Below are 22,762 nucleotides of genomic sequence, written 5' to 3'. Positions count from 1 at the left end.
AACCTCCTCAGCTCCAAAGAGAAAAGCCCAAGTTCCCTCAACTTTCCTCATAAGACCTACCGTCCAGCATCCTGGTAAATCTCCTTTGCACTCTTTCCATTAACCAGCACATCTTTCAGAATGTGGGAGGAAACTGGAGCACCCAGAGGAAATTCATACAGACACAGGGAGAATGTGCAAACTCCACACAGACAGTGACCCAAGCTGGGAATCGAACCCAGGACCCTGACGCTGTGAAGCAGCAGTGCTAAGCACTGTGTTACCGTGCCGCCCCCTTCCTTTTTCCCTTTTCCTGTTTCCTCTTCTGCTGGGAAATTCTATGGCTCAGAGAGCTATTGCACACAGATTCCTCAACAGAGTGAAAGATGATCATTGCAACAGCCACTCCTTGAAAGAGGAGTGAATAAGATGCTATCTCTTTCCTGTGTAGTGTTAACTTCCTGTTTGCTCTTTTTGTTCTAAAACAATTCGAAACTATGTGCTCATGGCTAGGGACAACCCCAATAAGAAGGGAGTGGGTGACACAGCGGGTTCACTGACTTTTCACATCTGGAACTCAGTTTCCAGATACAAATTAATTTTGAGGATTAGAAGGGCCGAAATTGTGAAATATGTTTGGTCAGTCTTTGCACAATTGCTATGGAAATGGTTCCACAAAGCAGAAATTGCTGTCAAATTATTTATGTCTCTCACAAATAGGAAATTTCAAAAAGGACTGGTGCAGCATTGAGATAGGGGCAGAGTACAGGAAACCTCTCATTGCAGCTCATTGCATTGCATCAAAATAAAGAAAGAAATAATTTACACGTATAAGCAACTTTCACAAGCTCGGTATGTCCTGAAGCACCAATAATGATCAATTCATTGCTTCCGTTGAAGTGAAGTCACTGTTATAATTGTTACAATCTCAGCTGATGTTACTACCGGGCAGTCAGGTCCCAGATTGGAACCCTGGCTCAACAAATCCTAACTTTTATTTTTTGTTTCGAGATGTGGATGGATAGAGTCATGGGATTGCAGATTAAGCAAAACAATAAAACATTTATTAAACAAGAAAAAATTAACTAGAATGCACTCCTCCTTCACCCCCAGCTATAACAATATATGTATTGATTTGAAAGGATAACACAAGCTACAGAATATATCTTATACTCTAATGTTCTCAGTGAGTACACTGTCCTTGTAAACGATTAGGCAGAATGTGATCAGACACACCACACTTTGAACCCAAACAACAGATGCCACCCAAAACATCTTATGTGAATTTCATAGAAATCATAGAAACCCTACAGTACAGAAAGAGGCCATTCGGCCCATCGAGTCTGCACCGACCACAATCCCACCCAGGCCCTACCCCCATATCCCTACATATTTTACCCGCTAATCCCTCTAATTTACGCATTCCAGGACACTAAGGGGCAATTTTAGCATGGCCAATCAACCTAACCCGCACATCTTTGGACTGTGGGAGGAAACCGGAGCACCCGGAGGGAACCCACGCAGGCACGAGGAGAATGTGCAAACTCCACACAGACAGTGACCCAAGCCGGGAATCGAACCCAGGTCCCTGGAGCTGTGAAGCAGCAGTGCTAACCATTGTGCTACCGTGCCGCCCTAAAGGAGGCCAATTGGCCCATTGAGTCTGCACTGACCACAATCCCACCCAGGCCCTCTCCCCATAACGCCATGCATTTATCCTAGTTAGTCCCCCTGACACTGAGGGGCAATTTAGCATGGCCAATCCACCTAACCCGCACATCTTTGGACTGTGGGAGAAAACTGGAGCACCCGGAGGAAACCAACGCAGACACGGGGAGAATGTGCAAACCCCAAACAGACAGTGACCCAAGCCGGAATTGAACCTGGGTCCCTGGCATTGTGAGGCAGAAGTGCTAACCACTGTGCCACTGCGCCACCCGTATTTCTCATCAAATCCCACCTGATTCTTGCCACGCTGATCTCACTGGAATTCTGGCATTCAGGCGAGGGTTTCCAACTTCTACTCTTGAAGAGCACACTTGGAATCGTCTCCCAAACAATGCTTTCTCTATATGTTTTCACCAAGAATCCAGATCCAGGGTTTCAACCTCTCCTTTCAGTGTTCCTCTGCCCCGGGTCACCATGTACATTCAAGCTTCCACACAATCTTTCGGGTACATAGTCATGCCAACAGACCACAACTGGGTCACAGGCTGTATTAAGGTATCACAAACCTTAGGACCACGTTGAATGTATAGCTCTCGCTAGTCGACATCTCCAGGTCTGTATTTTGCAGCCCAGTCTTTTACTGGGAGCCCATCTCTCTGCTCGTTGCAGTGAACAGTATCTTGTTCAGATTCTGGTTCTTTGTCCATTTGATTTAAATCTTTCCAGGACTTCCTTTTTTTTATTCCCTGGTTTCTTGAACTTTCTGTTCTTTAGCTTCTGGGACTTGCTTTCTGTCCCACTATATTTTCCTGCCTGTGCTGGCACTTTCTGTGGATAGTTCCTTGCTTCTCAGTTACTTGGTTCCAATGGAACTCCTGCTTTTCAGTGTGGGCCTCTGGTTGATAAGTAACAGCTTAGTTTTTCTTAAGCCTTTAATTGCGTTTATGTTGTAAACACTTAATTACAATGCAGGCAAAGTTTAAAGTGAAACTAAAAGACATAGATTTTCTGGTATCTGTCTTTAACATGAAACAAAAATAAAATTTTAACTTTTTCTTAGCATGCAAATATAGAAACACAAATTAAGCTTAAACTTAAACCTTATTCCCAGCATGCACAATGCAAATATAAATTACTTAAGCCATCTTAAATGCGAAGTGATGCATTTTGGTAGAACTAACGGAGGGGGGAGCTATACGATAAATGGCAGAACCATAAAGGGTGTAGATGCGCAGAGGGACCTGGGTGTGCAAGTCCACAGATCCTTGAAGGTGATGTCACAGGTGGAGAAGGTAGTGAATAAGGCATATGGCATGCTTGCCTTTATAGGACGGGGCATAGAGTATAAAAGTTGGGGTCTGATGTTGCAGTTGTATAGAGTGTTGGTTCGGCCGCATTTGGAATACTGTGCCCAGTTCTGGTCGCCACACCACCGGAAGGACTTGGAGGCTTTAGAGAGAGTGCAGAGGAGGTTCACCAGGATGTTGCCTGGTATGGAAGGGCTTAGTTATGGGGAGAGATTGGGTAAACTGGGGTTTTTCTCACTGGAAAGACGGAGGATGAGGGGTGACCTAATAGAGGTGTACAAAATTATGAAAGGCATAGATAGGGTGAACGGTGGGAAGCTTTTTCCCAGACCGGAGGGGTCATAGGTTCAAGGTGAGGAGGGGGGAGGTTTAACACGGATATCAGAAGGACGTATTTTACACAGAGGGTGGTGGGGGCCTGGAATGCGCTGCCGGGCAAGGCAGTGGAGGCGGACACACTGGGAACATTTAAGACTTATCTAGATAGCCACATGAACGGAGTGGGAATGGAGGGATACAAAAGAATGGTCTAGTTTGGACCAGGGAGCGGCGCGGGCTTGGAGGGCCGAAGGGCCTGTTCCTGTGCTGTATTGTTCTTTGTTCTTTGTTCTATCTCCATTTCCTAACGTAATGCAGAGAAACATGATTCAAAGATGTGCACAACAACCAGATAATCTATTCCAGTGATGTTAATTGAATATAAGTATTGGTCAAGATATTGTGAGAAGTCTCTGCTTTTCATTGAAATAGTGGCAAATATTTTTGCACCCACTAAAGGTGATTTAACATCTCAACTGAAAAGCAGAAACCCTGACAGTGCTGGACACTCTTCAGACTGCACTGAGGTCCCAATCTAGATATGGAAGTTCCAAGAGTGGGGCATGAATCCACAATCACCTGACTCAGAGTACTACCAATATAAAGTTGGAAGAGGAAGAGGAAATAGGTGCGTTGAAGTCTATGGTGCTCACTTCTCTTTTCTTGCTGTTTGCTATTGTTTATGAACCGATCTGGGATTAGGACCCTAGCGGAAAGGCTAAATAGTGAAGTCACAAGGACTTTGAACTAGTTAATGGGTGGCAGGGCTCGGTAGAAGTTAGTTAAGTTTCCAGAACGAGTCATAGAGTGGAGAGTATGGAAATTGGCAGGAATAAAACTTCATGCCCAGCAGATAAAGGGACAGCTATGGGAAGAGGGGCAGTCAACACAGCACTGCGGGTGTTGTACCTAAATGCACAGTATACAGAACAAGGTAAATGATCTGGAAGCATACATTGTAATTGGAGGGTACGATGTTGTGGGCATCACAGAGACGTGGCTGCAAGGGGATCAGAGATGGGATCTGAATATCCAAGGATATGTGTCCTATCAGTAGGACAGGCAGATGGGTAGAGAGGCAGGGTTGCCTTGTTGGTAAGAAACAAAATTAAATCATTAGCAAGAAATGATATAGGGTCATATGGCACAGAATCTGCGTGGGTAGAGTTGAGGAATCGCAAAGGGAAAAAGATCCTGATGGGAGTTACATACAGGCTTCCTAGCAATAGTCAGGGTGTCAGACAGAAAATAAATCAGGAGATAGAAAAGGCATGTCAGAAAGACAATATCACAGTAAAGATGGGGAATTTCAATACGTAGGTGGACAGGGAAAATCAAGTTGATAGTGGACCCCAAGATAAAGAATTTGTGGAATGTCTATGGGATGGTTTTTTGGAGCAGCTTGTGCTAGAGCCCACGAGGGAACAGGCACTTCTGAATCTGGTGATGTGTAATGAGGCAGACTTGATCAGGGAACTTAAGGTGAAGGAACCCCTAGGAGACAGTGAGCATTATATGATGGAATTCATCTTGCAGTTTGAGAGAGAGATGCTGGAATCGGATATAACGGTGCTACAATTGAGTAAAGGAAACTACAAGGCCATGAGGGAGGATTTGGCCAGATTTGATTGGAAAGGGAGCCGAGCAGGAAAGACTGTGGAACAAGTGGCAGGAAGTTTTGGGAATCATTCAGAATGTACAACATAAATTCATTCCAAGGAAGAGGAAGCATGTTAAGGGAAGGATGAAGCAACATGGCTGTCAAGGGAAATCAGGGATAGCATAAAAGCAAGGCGAGGAATAGTGGGAAATCAGAGGACAACTAAAAACAACAATAAGGGTGGAGAAGATGAAATATGAGTGTAAGTTAGCTAGTAATATAAAAGAAGATTGCGAGAGTTTTCTAGATATATAAAAGGTAAGAGAGAGGCAAGAATGACATTGGACTGCTGGAAAATGAGGCTGGAGAAGTAGTAATGGGGGATAAAGAAATGGCAGAGGAACTGAATGAGTACTTTGTATCAGTCTTCACAGTGGAAGACACTAGCAACATGGTAAATGTAGTGGCCATCACTAAGGAGAAAGTGCTAGGGAAACTGAAAGGTCTGAAGGTGGATAAATCACCCGGACCGGATGGACTACACCCCAGGATTCTGAAGGAAATAGCTGAGGAGATTGTGGAGGCATTAGTGGTGATCTTTCAGGAATCACTGGAGTCAGGGAAGGTCCTAGAGGACTGGAAAAAGGCTAATGGAATACACTTGTTTTAAGAAGGGAGGGAGGCAGAAGATGGGAAATTGTAGGCCAGTTAGCCTGACCTCGGTCATGGGTAAGATCTTGGAGTCCATTATTAAGGGTGAAATTGCGGAGTACTTGGAAATGCATGGTAAAATAGGACTGAGTCAGCACGGCTTCGTCAATGGGAAGTCATGTCTGACAAATCTGTCAGAATTGTTTGAGGAGGTAATGAAGTAGTTAGACAAAGGAAAGCCAGTGGATGGGATTTATTTGGATTTTCAGAAAGCCTTTAACAAGATGCCTTACAGGAGGCTGCTAAATAAGCTAAGAGGCAATGGTGTTAGAGGCAAGGTACTGCCATGGATAGAAGGTTGGCTGACAGCCAGAAGACAGAGAGTGAGGATAAGGGGGTCCTTTTGAGGATGGCAACCAGTGATTAGTGGTGTTCCACAGGGGTCAGTGTGAGGACCATAACTTTTCACTATATACATTAATGATCTTGAAGATGGAACTGAGGGCATGGTTGCTACATTTGCGGATGATACAAAGATATGTAGAGGGACAGGTAGTGTTGAGGAAGTGGGGAGGCTGCAGGATGCATTGGACAGGCTAGGAGAGTGGGCAAAGAAGTGACAGATGGAATACAATGTGGGATAGTGTGAGGTTATGCACTTTAGTAGGAAGAATAGAGGTGTAGACTATTTTCTAAATGGGGAAAGGCTTCGGAAATCTGAAGCACACAGGGACTTGGGAGTCCTGGTTCAGGACTCTCTTAAGGTTAACATTAAGGTTCAGTCAGCAGTTAGGAATGTTAGCATTCATTTCTGGAGGGCTAGAATACAAGAGCAGGGATGTACTGCTAAGGTTGTATAAGGCTCTGGCCAGACCCCATTTGGAATATTGTGAGCAGTTTTGGGCCCCATACCTAAGGAAGGGTGTGCTGGCCTTGGAGGGGGTCTAGAAGATGTTCACAAGAATGATCCCAGGGATGAAGGGTTTGTCATATGAGGAGCAGATGAGGAGTCTGGGTCTATACTTGATGGAGTTTAGAAGGATGAGCGGGGATCTAACTGAAATTAACAGAATACTGAGAGGCCTAGATAAAGTGGATGTGGAGAAATGTTTCCACTAGTGTGAGAGACTAGAACTTAAGGGCACAACCTCAGAGTGAAAGGTTGCTCCTTTAAAACTGAGATGAGGAGGAATTTCTTTAGCCAGAGGCTATGATCCTTTGGAACACATTACCACAGAGGGCTGTGGAGGCCAGGTCATTGAGTGTCTTTAAGACAGAGATAGATAGGTTCTTGATCAATAAGAGGATCAAGGGTAATGGGTAGAAGGCAGGAGAATGGGGATAAGAATCCTATCAGCCATGATTGAATGGCGGAGCAGATTCGATGGGATGAATGGCCTAATTCTGTTCCTATATCTTATGGTCTTATGATTTGTTTAATTTTTCGAGTTGAGCTGTTTGGATTACATTACTTGAGAAATCATAAGGTAAGGTAGATGTTACAGGGTCAATTCAGAAGCAAAGAAGATTGTTGAGTGGATATCTATTGAGAAGAATTGGATTGAGGCGCATACACCTGGAATACGCTGCCTGGAAATGTATTTGAAAGAAATTCAGTCGTATAATTTCATAAAGGAAATGGATATATACTTGAAAAAGACATAAACTGGAATTTTCTGGCCCTGCCAATGAGCCTCACATCTGTAGTCGGTAAGTTGTTGGAAGGTATTTTGAGAGACAGGATCTACAGGCATTTAGAGATGCAAGGACTGATTAGGGACAGTCAGCATGGCTTTGTGAGTGGAAAATCATGTCTCACAAATTTGATTGAGTTTTTTGAAGGGGTAACCAAGAAGGTAGATGAGGCAGTGCAGTTGATGTTGTCTACATAGACTTTAGCAAGGCCTTTGACAAGATACCACATGGTAGGCTGTTGCATAAGGTTAAATCTCACGGGATCCAGGGTTAGGTAGCTAAATGGATACAAAATTGGCTTGATGACAGAAGACAGAGGTTGGCTGTAGAGGGTTGTAGAGGCAAACTGGAGGCCTGTGACCAGTGGTGTGCCTCAGGAATTGGTGCTGGGTCCACTGTTATTTGTCATTTATATTAATGATTTGGATGAGAATTTAGTAGGCATGGTTAGTAAGTTTGCAGATGACCCAAGATAGGTGGCATAGTGGACAGTGAAGAAGGTTATCTAGGATTGCAACGGGATCTTGATCAATTGGGCCAGTGGGCAGACGAATGGCAGATGGAGTTTAATTTAGATAAATGCGTAGTGATGCACTTTGGTCGATCGAACCAGGGCAAGGCTTACTCAGTTAATGGTAGGACGTTGGAGAGTGTTATAGAACAAAGAGATCTAGGGGTACATGTTCATAGCTCCTTGAAAGTGGAGTCATAGATGGACAGAGTGGTGAAGAAGGCATTCAGCATGTTTGGTTTCATTAGTCAGAACATTGATTACAGGAGTTGGGACATCTTGTTGAAGTTGTACAAGACATTGGTAAGGCCACACTTGGAATACTGTGTACAGTTCTGGTCACCCTACTATAGAAAGGATATTATTAAACTAGAAAGGATTTACTAGGATGCTACCGGGACTTGATGGTTTGAGTTATAAGGAGAGGCTCTCTGGAATGTAGAAGGCTTAGGGGTGATCTTATAGAGGTTTATAAAATAATGAGGGGCATAGCCAACATCTTTCCCCAAAGGTAGGGGAGTCTAAAACTAGAGGGCATAGGTTTAAGGTGAGAGGGGAGAGATACAAAAGTGTCCAGAGGGGCAATTTTTTCACGCAGAGGGTGGTGAGTGTCTGGAACAAGCTGCCAGAGGTAGTAGCAGAGGCGGGTACAATTTTGTCTTTTAATAAGCGTTTAGACAGTTACATGGGTAAGATGGGTATAGAGGGATATGGGCCAAATGCGGGCAATTGGGACTAGCTTAGGGGTTAAAAAAAGGAGTGGCGTGGACATGTTGGGCTGAAGGACCTGTTTCCATGCTGTAAACCTCTATGATTCTATGACTCTATGCCCAGTAATGGGATCTTCCAGTCCTGCCAAAGGTCAATGGAGTTTTGGCTAGGTAGCCACCTTTCCAGCGGTGGGTGTCACAGTGACAGGGCTGGAGATCCCTGCCACATTCTCAGACCTTTGTGGAAAAAGTGGGTGAGTGGAACGAATTGGATAGCTTTTGCCTATAAATGCACAATACACTGAGTAACCTCCTTCTGTGCTTCAGGAAACACCAGAACTTGAAAGAAAAACTCAGTATCTTAATCAGGCAGCCACTAACTGCATTGTTTTCAGAGAAAGTGGGGCTGCATTTATTTCTCACCTTATTGCATCTCCAAGCACTTCACGTGCAATGAGTTACACAGACTTATTGATATAGGCAATCTGAATGCCTTTTTGCACACAGAAAAGTACCATAAACTTCATCACAGGTTTTTGAAATGCTGTCTGAACAGGCACACAACAGGCCTGTTAAAATGGCATATCTGACATTTAAGCACCCTCCCACCATTTCCCGAGAACTCCCAGATTACATCCGAAACTCTTCCTCAGAGATTTGAGAATGATACCAACTGAGCAAAGGTGCTAGTTAAATACTGAACTGAGAGGGAGTTGAAGCACTGTGGTGACAAAGCCAATGGGATGAATGGCTTTTTCTGATTGTTGAATTTTCTGATTTATGAAAAAATGCCCTTGATTGACGTTGAGGCTGAAATTCACCGGGATCTGATCCTTCTGAGGTTTGCATAGTGATCTAATCTGTGTGGGGAAGATGTTCCATGATGTTCCATGTTCCATTATGTTCCAATAATGTTCCATGATGGCTAGATTTCTGCTGCCTGCCTCTCTCATGCAGCCAGGAACTCTGGCACCCACCATTGGTGGGAGTTTCAACTGCCATGTTTCCCTAGGTTGCCTGAGTTGGGTAAATTCTGGCATTTCTTTACAATTCTGGGCCATTTTCCCATCCTGGACCCCTCTCCTGAAGTCCATACGTTCTATTAGGAGGTCAGCATGCCATCAACTCACTTGCTGTACCGGCCTGCACAGATGGACCCGGACTCAGACAATGGTTTTAGATATCTTAACAGTGAGTTTTCCCCTCTCCCCTAGATACTTGCCTTATAAAGCGTGGCTGTGAAAATTGTGTCACTTTTTGTTTGGAATGCGCATGCGCTTTATAGGAACATAGGAACAGAAATAGGCCATTTAGCCCCTCAAACCCTAGCCCCTCGAGCCCACTCCGCCATTCAATAAGATCATGGCTGATCTATGGCCCAACTCCATGTACCTGCTCTAGGCCCATATCCCTTGGTACCCTTGCTTAATAAAAAATTGTCCATCTCAGACTTAGACCTAACAATTGAACCAGCATCCACCCTCATTTGAGAAAGAAATTTCTAAACCTCCACCACTCTCTGCGTACCAAAGTGTTTTCTAACTTCTCTCCTGAATCGCTTGGCCCTAACTTTTAGACTATGGCCCCTGGTTCTAGAGCCTTCAACTAGTGGAAGCAGTTTATCCTCATCCACCCTGTTGTTCCCTGTAAATATATTGTAGACTTCTATCAGATCACCCCTCAACTTTCTGAATTTGAGAGAATGACCGCACACTTGTTTATATTAAAATCCATTTGCCTAATTTGTTTAATCTCTCCTCATAACTTAACCCCTGAAGTCCAGGTATCATTCTTGTAAACTTGTGTTGAACTCCCTCCAGGGCCAAAACATCCTTCCTAAGGTGTGATGCCCATACCTGCTCACAGTACTCTAAGTGGGGTCTAACTGCAGCACAACATCTCTATCCTTATACTCCAGCCCTTTAGATATGAAAGCCAGCTTTCCGTTGGCCTTCTTGACTATTTTCTGCACCTGTTCATGGCATTTTAAGGCGCTATGCCACTGAACCCCAAATCTTGTTGGACATCCACTGAATTTAATTTTGGACCTTCTAAAAAATATCCTAATCTATCCTTTTTTTGATCTGAAATTGATAACCTCACACTTGCTTATATTAAAATGCATTTGCCGCAGCTTAATTTCAGTGTGTGTTTCATCTACATGGTAACTTGTAGGGGTTGACTTGCATGAGGCCTGTACAAACATTCGGGTTGTTCCATGGCCACACAGTGTAATCAGAACATTGGTTCTGCAACTCCCAAGGCAAGATCAAAACTCTCAGCAACAGAAAAGACCCAATTCAACCAAGTTTCCAAGTTTCAACAGATCTTCCCGGGGGAATTTTGACCTCTTTCATTCTAATTGATGAGTCTCATGTTTGTCAGATGTCTCATTTTGTTTTCAGAACCTGGAAAATGCTGGAATCATAGAATGTTACAGCACGGAATAAAGCCAGTTGGCCCACATCCAGGCTGTCCCGTTGTATTTCTCCACAGTGAGTCATCCTGTCAAACTCCATTTTCCATCTCACTTCCTATTTTCTTTCATATCCGTCTTTCTTCAACCAACTGCCTGGCCACCTTTCAAAATAATGGCTTGCTGCAAAGTATTCCACATTGTATGGAAAAAAGTTTGGACGGGAAAAGACCAACTAGTCCAACTAGTTTGCCCCATACCTTCATATGTGTCATGATGCAGATACAACCCCTCCCCCACCACTCCACCCGCCTAGTACCATGCAATATTTTGGAAGGGATGATAAGGCAACTAAAATCCCAGCCCAATTAGAGGAAAAATCTGGAAAACCCCTTCACCAGTACTTTAGGATATTGAAAATATTCTCTGTATAAAGAAAACTGTCTAACCTCTCCTCAATTAGTAGATTATATCATCATTACTGCTTGTGGAAACTTACTGTGCGTATATTATCTTCCATGTTTCCAACAGTGACTATATTTCAAAAATATTTAGTGAGCTGTAAAGCACATTGGAATGTCCTAAGATGGTGAAAGGCATTATATAAATGATGTTGGAAGTATCTGCAGGACTATGGGGAAAGAGCAGGACTAATCGCATAGCTCTTTCAAAGAGCTGGCACAGATACGATGGCTGAATGGTCTCCCTTTGTGCTGCAAGATTCTATAATGAAGTTCTTTCCTTACGCAGATTCTTAATAAAGAAACCAATGGTCTTTCTTCACACACAACTATCTGACTGTACTGGAAGGATTCAAATGGCAGCTTAACTGCAAACTTTCTGTAGGCTGCTGAAGCACTTATTGCCCTTTCTGCCACTATATCTGCCACCACAGTTTATTGATCATGACTAGAGCATCCTTTGGAGTGGTTTAGCATCCAATGGTTAGCTAAATATACACATTGCAAAACAGCAAGTGCAACTGACCACATAACACTGCACATCCTGAGGAAGGGATTGTCTCATTCAGATAAGGCACTTCACAAGACTGATGGACAGTCTAATATTCAAGGGCTTTAAGGCAAGTTTTTCTCAGTTGCAACTGACTCAAGTGCTTCGGTGTCAGCCCTAGTGCATGTACGGTGCCCATCGGTAAACAAAACATTTCATTCCCATCTGGTACAAGACAGCTCACATGTCTTGGTGTTGATTCCTGTACATGTACAATTTAGTGAAGATGGGACTGAACACTGCTCTGAGGTCCCAACCATGACTGGTTCAGTGGCACTTCCTGCCTGGGTTAACACATGAAGAAGGGCAATATGAGTGAGGTTCAAGTGGATGGCCCATGTCTGTAGACCTTTATCTCAGCTTAATTTACACAGTGGGCAAGTGCCTTCAGAGGATAAGAAATAAAACAAGAAAGGAAAGAAAACATTCTAAAGTATTTAATTTTACAGACAATTAAATACTTTTGAAGTATAATCACTATTGTAATATAAAGCAATACAGAAGGCAATTTGCACCATGCAAAGACCCACAAGGGGAAACTACGCCAGCACTTATAAAGGAGGAAAAAAAAATCACAAACCCGTTTCTGTTTACTTACAGGTAGTGAGAGGAAAAATCAGGGCTGTTAAATCGATCCCCCTCCTATCTGTAACTTAAGGTTGAGTAATGATCCAATAGAAATCTTTCAAATTATAAAGACTGATCGACTAGACGGAGAGAACATTTCAACTTGTGGGAAAGAGCAAAACAAAAGGCTGTCAATATAAGATTGCCACCAAGAAATCAAATAGTGAATTCAGAAGTAACTTCTTTACCCAGAGAGTGGTGAGAATGTGGAACCCGCTGCCACAGGAGTAGTTCGGTTGAAAAGTATAGGTGCATTTAAGAGGAAGCTAGGTTAGCATAAGCAGGAGTAAGGAAACACAGTTATGTTAATGGTGTTAGATAAAGAAGGGTGGGAAGAGGTTTGGGTAGAAGATAAACACCAAAATATCATTGGCTTGATCTGAGGATGGTGTTTACTTAGGGTCAAAGTTTCAATAACAGGCCTTCATGTGACTCAACAGCCAAATTCTCGACTCTTTGGACACAGGGCAGGATGTCCCACAAGTGTTTGGGATTCAGAGTGCAGAATTTGCTTCCTTCCCTTTCCTTCTCAGCAGCTGCTCTGCCTCATCATTTTGGGACTCTAAGTGTGCTGCAGCTCGATGGACAAATTGTCACCATTCTGAACAATTGGGTAACAAGCTCCTCCCAGTCATTAATGTCAATGTTGCTGCGCTTCAAGGAAAGATTCAGAGTGTCTTTGAAGTGTTTCTGTTGTCCTCCCCTGAAACAGTGGCCATTTGATAGTTGGGAAAACAGGTCCTAATGGGGGAGACACCTCTCAGCCATCTGAAAGCAGGATCCAGCCCTCAAACTTGATTGTTCAAGAGTTTTCCTGAATGCTTGTGGAGCTGGCTTCTGTAATGACATTAACAAGGTCCGCAAAGTCGACCTGTTAGAATATGAGCTCCCTGATTGGGACATTCAATGCTGTTTAATCCAGGAGCACTGCTAATGTGGAGTGTCCGGGTTACTTTGTTACGGTGGATAGCCTCTGTCAGATAGATTGTAAACAGCATGGAAGCTATCACAGAGCCTTCCTGGACCTCAGTATGGATTTTGAAGGAGCCTGTTTCGGATCTCCAACCAATAACAATTGTTTGTATTAAATCCACTGATTGAATGAAGTGGTCTGTTTCTGCACTATGGGTGGGAACTTTCCAGCCTTTCCTGCTGGTGGGATTTTCCGACCCTACCAAAGGCAACACCGCCTTGGTGGGTCCCCCAGCAATGGGTAAGGCGAGCAACGCAAAACATCATGGCCAGGGTTCTCCCAATCCTCTGCGCTGCTCGTGTATCACCGAAAAATCGGGAGGCCAGTGATTGGGAGGCTGGCGCTGAGGAGGCCAGTGTTCATGCGCAGATCTCCCCACTGTCAGATCGGCGTGCACAGTGGCCCTCTCAGCGCTATGCTGTTGGGCTCTCGGGTGGGATGAGGCCTCGCCCACCCTCCTCTTTCCAGCGTGAATCTCTCTGAGACACTCTGTGATGCACAGAATGCCGGAGATTCGTTTAGGTGAGTATGCCCAAAAAACGGGCAGTAAGTTCTCCCATTTTCCCGCTCGTTGGGCACTTTATTTTTGTTTGGGAGAATCCCAGTCCATATTATTCGGTGGGACTGGAAGATCCCGATGGTGTGCTGCCTCCACCATCGGAAAACGTGCCTTGTTGAGAGGGTGGAAAATTCCGCCCTGTATATTCTATGTAAGTCTGTGGAGTGGGACTTGTACACATAACCTTTTGACTCAGAGGCAAGAGTGCGAAGAAAATGGTGAAATAATTGAAAGGGAGGGGGTTTGAATATCAAACGTTCCCACTGGGAGCCTTGTATGAACAAATACAAAATTCCTTTATCCTGGCATCGCCAACACAGGCTGAATTTACTTTTTGTGTAATATCATGCCTTATTTAGCAATGGTTACTTAAGGGGTTAGTTGAGGGGGAAACAGGCTGTAACCACAGATAGTGACTGTGCAAGACGTATCTCAGCTGGGTTGGCGCCTTGCTGATGTAACCACATATGTCAGTGCGTTAGAAGGAAGAAGGCTGGACTCAGTTCATGCACTTCCTTGCCGGCAGTTCATGCCACGCCTATCAAAGAGAATGGCTGAACAGGAGGGCTTGGAGTTTGGCAAAGCCGACTTTGTCCTGTTGGATAATCTCACCATCGAGGAGTTCTTGGAGAATTTGAAATTGAGGTGAGTGCCTGGATGGGAAGGGGCTGGAAGGTTAAGGCAGGAAGTAAAACTGAAAGGGTTTAAGCTTTTTTTTCTCTCATGAAGAGATACCGGTACTTACTGAGTCAGAGGATCCAAAAAGGAAATAAAAAGCGTTGCGATGTTACGAAAATTACATAACATAGTAAGGACAGAGTGACAACAACACATCACATTTTGAGTCAAGCCTGCAGGAGAAGATGACAAAACATTTCTTTTAAGAAAATTTAAAATCTTAGATCTTGGAAAAGTCGTTCTCTTTTCAAACCTGTGGAAGAATTGATCAGATCAGGAAATCAAAAACTGTAGTCAAGCCCAAAATGTAGATGAATTTTCAGCTGGAGATGGGATTCCGAGGGACAAAATTGATGGATTAAATGACCTTTTGTGTTTTAGCCATGACTCATATTATTAGCACATTTGTTTCTGAGTAAGAAACCTGTTGGTCACGCCCCAGTCCAGAAAATTGAACATGCAACCTCCACTCATGCATCTCTAAGGCCCTCATCTATAACTTTGTTACCTCCGGTCTTGACTATTCCAATGTTCTCTTGGGCCTCCCCCTGCATCTTTGCCCCTGTATGGACTCCATAGAAATCCCACAGTGCAGAAGGAGGCCATTTGGCCCATCGAGCCTGCACAGCCAACAATCCCACCCACGTATTTACCATCCTAATCCCTCTGACACTAAGGGGCAATTTAGCATGGCCGATCCATCTAACCCACATATCTTTGGTGTGTGAGGGGAAACCAGAGCACTCCCGTCAAGCCTGCACCGACAACAATCCTACCCAGGCCCTATCCCCATAACCCCACATAATTACCCTGTTAATCCCCCTGACACTAAGCAGCAACTTAGCATGGTCAATCCACCTAACCCGCACATCTTTAGAGTGTGGGAGGAAACTAGATCACCCAGAGGAAGCCCACGCAGATACAGGGAGAATGTACAAATTCCACACAGACAGTGATCTGAGGCCGGATTTGAACCCAGGTCCTTGGCTCTGTGAGGCAGCAGTGCTAACCACTGTGCCACTTAAGGTCTTCCAAAACTCTGCTGCTTGTATCCTAACACTCGCCAAGTACCATTCACTCGTCACTTTTGTGCTTGCTGACCTGTGTCTGTTCTCGGTCTAAATGCGTTGATTTTAAATTTCTCCACCCCATTTTCAACTCCCTCTGTGGCCTCACCCATTCCTATCTCTACACTCTCCTCCATCCCTCTGGGAGCTCATATTCTAGCCTCTTGCTAATCACAAAAGTGTTGCAGTGCAGAAGGAGGCCATTTGACCCATTGTGTCTGCACTGGCTCAGAATCCTGATTCTAACTGTTCACACTTTGGCCTCCTAGGCTTTAAACTCTGAAATACCTTCCCTAAATCTCTCTGCCTCTCATCTTTTTTAAGATGCTGCTTAAAACTTCCCCACTTTGATGTAACCTTTTGTTATCTGTCTTGGTATCTCCTAATATGGCTTGGTGCCAAATTTTGTTTGGTAATGCTTGTATGAAGTGCCTTGAAAAGTTTGACTTTGTTAAAGGTTTCTGTATAAATGTAATCTGTTCTTGTTGACAGTCCAGTGTGGGACAGAGCACTGTATTGGGTGCAGGCTTTTGAATCAGACATTAAACACAACCCCTAAATGCCCTCAAAGATGGCCATAAAAGATCCCATGATACTCTTTTGAAGAAGAGCAGGGGAATCCCAGACAAGATGTATTCCTCAACCCACGCCATTAAAATAGATTTTACGGCTATTGTTGTTATTTGGATCTTGCTGTGCATAAATTGGTTGCCACTTTTCACTATATTCCAAAATAGCGACCCCACTTCAAAAACATTTTACTGGGTGTGAAGTCAACATCCTTGGGATTATCATTGACCAGAAACTCAACCGGACTCACCACATTAACACAGTGGTTATGAGAGCAGGTCCGAGGCTAGAAATATTGTGGCGAGTAACTCACCTCTTGATTCTCCAAAGCCTGTCCATCATCTACAAGTCACAAGTCAGGAGTGTGATGGAATACTCTCCACTTGCCTAGATGGGTGTAGCTCCAACAACACTCACCAACTTGACATCATCCAGGATAAAGCAGCCCGCTTGATTGGCACTACATCCATTCCCTCCACCACGGATGCTTAGTAAGCAACAGTGTGTACTATCTACAAGATGCACTGCAGAAATTCACCAAAGATCCTGAGACAGCACCTTCCAAACCGAAGACCACTTCCATCTTAAAGGACAAGGGCAGCAGATACATGGGAACAGCACCACCTGCAATTTACCCTCCAAAATACTAACCAACCTGACTTGAAAATATATCGCCGTTCCTTCACAGTCACTGGGTCAAAATCCTAGAATTCTCTCCCTAACAGCATTGTGGGTCAACCTACAGCACATGGACTGCAGCGAATCAAGAAGTGGAGATGCCGGCGTTGGACTGGGGTAAACACAGTAAGAAGTTTAACAACACCAGGTTAAAGTCCAACAGGTTTATTTGGTAGCAAAAGCCACACAAGCTTTCGGAGCTGCAAGTCCCTTCTTCAGGTGAGTGGGAATTCTGTTCACAAACAGAGCATATAAAGACACAAACTCAATTTACATGAATAATGGTTGGAATGCGAATACTTACAACTAATCAAGTCTTTAAGAAACAAAACAACGTGAGTGGAGAGAGCATCAAGACAGGCTAAAAAGATGTGTATTGTCTCCAGACAAGACAGCCAGTGAAACTCTGTGGGGGTTACAAATAATGTGACATGAACCCAATATCCCGGTTGAGGCCGTCCTCGTGTGTGCGGAACTTGGTTATCAGTTTCTGCTCAGCGACTCTGCGCCGTCGTGTGTCGCGAAGGCCGCCTTGGAGAACGCTTACCCAAATATCAGAGGCCGAATGCCCATGACCGCTGAAGTGCTCCCCAACAGGAAGAGAACAGTCTTGCCTGGTGATTGTCGAGCGGTGTTCATTCATCTGTTGTCGCAGCGTCTGCATAGTTTCTCCAATGTACCATGCCTTGGGACATCAAGAAGGCAGCTCACCACCACCTTCTCAAGGGCAACTAGGGATGGGCAATAAATGCTGGCCAGCCAGCGATGCCCATGTCTCATGGTTGAATTAAACAAAAGTACTTTGGGATGCCTCTTCTCTTCTTCAAAAATAGTGTCATGGGATCTTTTACCTGAGAGGGTAGATAAGATCTCAGTTTGACACTTGCTCTGTAAGACATCTAACAGTGCAGCACTGCCTCATTACTGCACTGGAGTGTCTGCATGGATTTTTGCATTCAGGTTTTGCCTAAATGGCCTCTTCTTTACAGTCAGGCTTGATTGGGGAGAAGGTGGGGTAGTGGTAATGTCATTCGACCAGTGGCCCAGGCTAATGTTCTGGGGATAAAAGCAAATTATTGGGGATGCTGGAATCTGAAACAAAAATTGAAATTGTTAGAGAATCGCAGCAGTTCTGACAGCATCTGAGGAGAAAGTCCAGAGCTAATGTTTTGAGTCTGTTTTCGTTTGTAATGCTTTGGGTACTTGGCTAAAATCCCACCTCAGCAGTAGTGGAGAATTTAAATTCAATTGATAAATCTGGAATTAAAAGATAGGCGTGCTGATGATGATCCCAAAACGGAGCGTAATATGGGAAACATAGAAAATAGGAGCAGGAGGAGGCCACTTGACCCTTCGAACCTACTCCACCATTCATTATGATTATAGCTGATCATCCAACTCGATAGCCTGATCCTGCCTTCTCCCATATCCTTTGATCTCTTTCACCCCAAGAGCTATATCCAACTCCTTATTAAAACATAGAGGGCGTGATCTTACCTGCCATTCATGCCGCGCTCCCACTGCAGTGAAGACAGAGAATTTGGCGCCTAACCAAATCTCGGTTCACTGCAGCAGGATGGGAAAATCCCATCGGCATGAACAGCTGTAACGTCCTGCCAGAATGTTTTTGCCTCAACTGCTTTCTGTGGTAGGAAATTCCACATGCTGACCACTCTCTGAGTGAAGAAATTTCTCCTCATATCTCAGGCCTAAATGGTTTATCCCGTATCCTTATACAATGACACCCCCACCATTGGGAGCATCTTTCCTGCATCTACCCTGTCTAGTCCTGTTAACATTTTGTAGGTTTCCATGACATCCCCCTCACTCTTCTGAACTCCAACGAATATAATCACAACCGACTCAATCTCTCCTCATACGTCAGTCCTGCCATCCCAAGAATCAGTCTGGTAAACCTTTGCTGCACTCCCTCTACAGCAAGAACATCCTTTCTCGGATAAGGAGACAAAAAGGGCACAGAAGATTTCAGGTGTGGTCTCACCAAGGCCTTATATAATTGCAGCAAGGCTTCACTGCACCTGCACTTGAATCTTCTCATGCTGAAGACCAACATACCATTTGCTTTCTTTACCACCTGCTGCACCTGCATACTTACCTTCAGCAACTGGTGTACGAGGACATCCAGGTCTCATTGCATATTCCCTTCTTTCAATTTATAGCCATTCAAGTAATAATCTGCCTTCCTGTTTTTGCTACCAAAGTGGATAACCTCACACTTATCCACATTATACTGCATCTGTCATGTATTTGCCCACCCACTCAGCTTGTCCAAATCACACTGAAGCATCCCTGCATCCTCCTCATAGCTCATTCCACCCCCGACCCCACCATACCCAGTTTTGCATCATCTGCAAATTTGGAGATATTACATTTAGTTACTTCACCTAAATCATTAATATATATAGTGAATAGCTGGGGTCCCAGCACCATTTTGTGCTCTATCCAACTAGTCATTGCCTACCATTTGGAAAAAGACCCATTTATTCCTACTCTTTGTTTTCTGTCAACCAGTTTTCTATCCATCTTAAAACACTACCTTAAATCCCATGCATATTAAATTTACTTGCTAAAAATTTAAGTAGAGAATGTGGGCATCGATCCCACTACCTCTTACATGCTAAGCAAGATCTTTACCATTTGAGCTCATTGCCCCAAAATGTGAGGCTTGCCATTTTAGCAGGACAAATAAAAAAATAAGCATATTTATTAAATGGTGAGAGATTACAGCGCTTTGAGATGCAGAGGGATCTAGATGTCGTGGTGCATGAATCACAAAAGGTTAGTATGCAGGTACAGCAAGTAATTAGCAACATTAATAGAATGTTATATTTTATTGCAAGCAAAATTGAATAAAATGGTAAGGAGGTTATGCTCCAGTTGTAGAGGGCATTGGTGAGACCACATCTAGAGCACTACAGTATTGGTCTCTTATTTAAAGGAAGATTTAAATTAATGATAATTAGTTTAGAGAAGATTTACTAGGAGTGGAATTTTCCCAAAATATAACTCAGGGCGGAATTCCCCCAAAAACCTTTGAAGTGGCGCAATGGCGAGATTAATGGAGTGATTCGAGTCGGTCCCTCAGGCACACTCCACACTGCAACATTCCCACACTCAGTCACTTTTTTGAGAGTTGTGAATTCTGCTCCAGTTCTGGGGAGGGCAGGGCCCAAACACGCCGGTGAGCCCGGATTGACAGCACTCGGGCACCACGAGAGCCCCCCATAAAAGTTCCCCCACATCATAGCCACTCCCCCCCCCCCCCATCATAGTCCCCACTCTGGCACTGCCCTGGCACACTGGAAGTGATGATGTGGAGATGCCGGCATTGGACTGGGGTAAACATAGTAAGGAGTCTAACAACACCAGGTTAAAGTCCAACCTGACGAAGGAGCAGCGCTCCGAAAGCTCGTGGCGTTTGCTACCAAATAAACCTGTTGGACTTTAACCTGGTGCTGTTAGATTCCTTACACTGGAAGTGCACAACTGGCATCACCGGAGTGTTTAATGGCCAGTGCTGGGGTGCCAGGTAGGCCATTGTGCCAGTTGGGCCTTACCAGGTGGGCGCTGCCTGAAGGACACTGCCCAGCCATACCCCCAGCCTGCCGGGGGCCTCAGTGGCTTCCAGGCCCCACAGCGTGACCATCATGCCAGGTCTCCACTTGTGGAGACCAAAAGTGATTCTCACCATTATCATGTCACGCTCAAAGGCCAGTTAATTCTGTGTGCTAAGATTTGAACGGGCTATGGATATTTAAATGCTACTTTAAATATGCTAATTGGTCCCAGAAAGAGCACAATCCGCTTCATGCCATTAGTAAGGGGCCAGGAGAATTGCAATCGGTTTGGCATCGGATGCAGAATTGATTTTTTGGTTCTCACACTATTCTCCGGGCTAAGCGCAATCTACTAATGGCATAGCGAGGTCGGAGAATTGGCCCCTACGTGTCATAGTGGTGAAAAAACCAGAGTGATCCGTGCTGGTCTGTCAGGCGCAATCCACACTGCAGTCATCCCACAGTCAGTCACTTTTTGTGGGAGTGGTGAGTTGCGCGCTGGTATGGGTGAGACGAGCCCGGCTGAAGAGTGCTTGGGCGCCATTTCACAAGGGCGCCCTGATCTCACAGTGCACCGGGAAACCCCCTCCCTACCCCCACAGACATCGAGACCCTCCTCCTCATTGGCACCAAGAGATTATTAAAGGATTAGCTATCTTTCATATAGATTATGAATACAAATGTTTGTTTCTGTAAGTGATTAAATGCTTGAGGGATTTTAAATGTATTGAGCAGAATTTTGTGAATAAAAGATTTTTATGTAGTGAAGTCTGTGATAGATCTTTAGAACTTTGTTTTATTTCAACTCAGTGCGGCTCCTGAGATCTGCATATGGTGGATACTGGGTACGTTGGCATGCAGGTTGCAAGGGAAAAGGGTGGTGGGCAGGGAGGATGAGCTGGCATATGTTGACACTAACTTGGTATAAGGGCTATAAGGAGCCAATAGGTTGTGAGAGGGTTTCTCAGTTGGTATGAGTTAGCATGTATGAGGAATGACTGGGTTCTATGAGGTTTCAGAGTTAGACGGCCTAATGTTTAAGAAAACAATTGGGATGAAGTCCAGGGAACTGAGGCACCCCTTTTACACTACCTGCCTCAGCCCTTGGCAGCTCCTGTGGCCATCTCCAATCTGCATCAGGGCTGGCGAACCTGACTCCATCCCACACCAACCCATATAGAATGAAGATCCCGTCATTCAGAATACTTACGGAGGCAGCAAACCAGGAGATTTTGTAGCTCTGCAGACCCACCATGGGTGCGAAAGTCCAGGCTTAGATGCAAACAGCCTTAGCATGCACAAAGAACATTCATTGAAAGTATACAAAGTAGATAGATCATGACAACAATCTGTGCGATGCTGATTTGTCTCCAGTGATGATACTTTGGAGTTTGATGCTCCAGCCTAAATTTAACATTGCACAACTGAATACACATTCAGCAGTAGGAAGAATGCCTCACCGATACTATTTATAGGTTTCAGCAATCACGCACAGGTTCGTGACTGGTTGACGTGTTATTGGTTTTTATTTGATTCTACAACTGTTTATTTCTTTTTACAGTTGTATTGGGTTGCAAAAATCCTCAGGAAGTGGTGTGGCAGGTACTGTAAGATTTGACTTCAAGGCTTCTGCATTAAGCAGCTGTTCTCAGTGATGGGTTCCCATTCCTTTTGGAATACACTATGGCTTGGAGAATGCTGGCTGCACAAGCAGTATAAAGTAAAAGTCACCATAGTCCCAGATGATCATAGGCTGTGACTGGTGGTGATTTAACCCGAGGATCACCATACCTCAGGTGAGGGGCAAGGTCAAGAAGGTGGGCCTTTCATGAATAACCTCAGCTGGTACAGGAATTGAACCTGTGCTGTTGATGTGGCTCTGCTGTTCAGCTGTTCAGCCAACTGAGCTATGAGCAAGGGTAAGCCATTCGGCCACTTGAATCTGCTCCGCCATTCAATATGATCATGGCTGAACTGACTGTTGCCTCAATGTCACTACCCTGCTTACCCCGTACTTTTGATTCCCTTTGTGGTGATTGTGATGTTAGTCCCTTTAAGGGCAAAACGGCAGAGGAGGATACCTGTCTTGAGGGGCCAATTGGGACTGAGAATGGGTAATCACTCCAGGGGTGGAGTCCCCTTGGAAGCAGAAGACATGTAGAGACT

General features: G+C 44.5%; 1 protein-coding gene across 3 annotated transcripts in view; it reads left to right on the top strand.

Moving 5' to 3' along the window:
• Positions 1 to 14,556: 14,556 nt before the first annotated feature.
• LOC144496075 (unconventional myosin-Id-like) overlaps positions 14,557 to 22,762 on the top strand; it is a 135,627-nt gene continuing 127,421 nt past the window's right edge. For 2 of the 3 annotated variants that reach the window (XM_078217033.1, XM_078217032.1), the window contains exon 1: positions 14,557 to 14,670. In XM_078217033.1, the coding sequence (XP_078073159.1) occupies positions 14,576 to 14,670 (95 nt within the window). In that variant the 5' untranslated portion in view covers positions 14,557 to 14,575. The remainder of the gene's footprint in view (positions 14,671 to 22,762) is intronic. The other variant, XM_078217034.1, reaches the window with a different exon arrangement.

The sequence above is a fragment of the Mustelus asterias genome, chromosome 7 (assembly GCF_964213995.1).
Source record: "Mustelus asterias chromosome 7, sMusAst1.hap1.1, whole genome shotgun sequence".
In the NCBI taxonomy this organism is placed as follows: domain Eukaryota; kingdom Metazoa; phylum Chordata; class Chondrichthyes; order Carcharhiniformes; family Triakidae; genus Mustelus; species Mustelus asterias.
The sequence above is the reverse complement of the archived record's forward strand: the minus strand, read 5'-3'. Positions and strand labels throughout refer to the sequence as shown.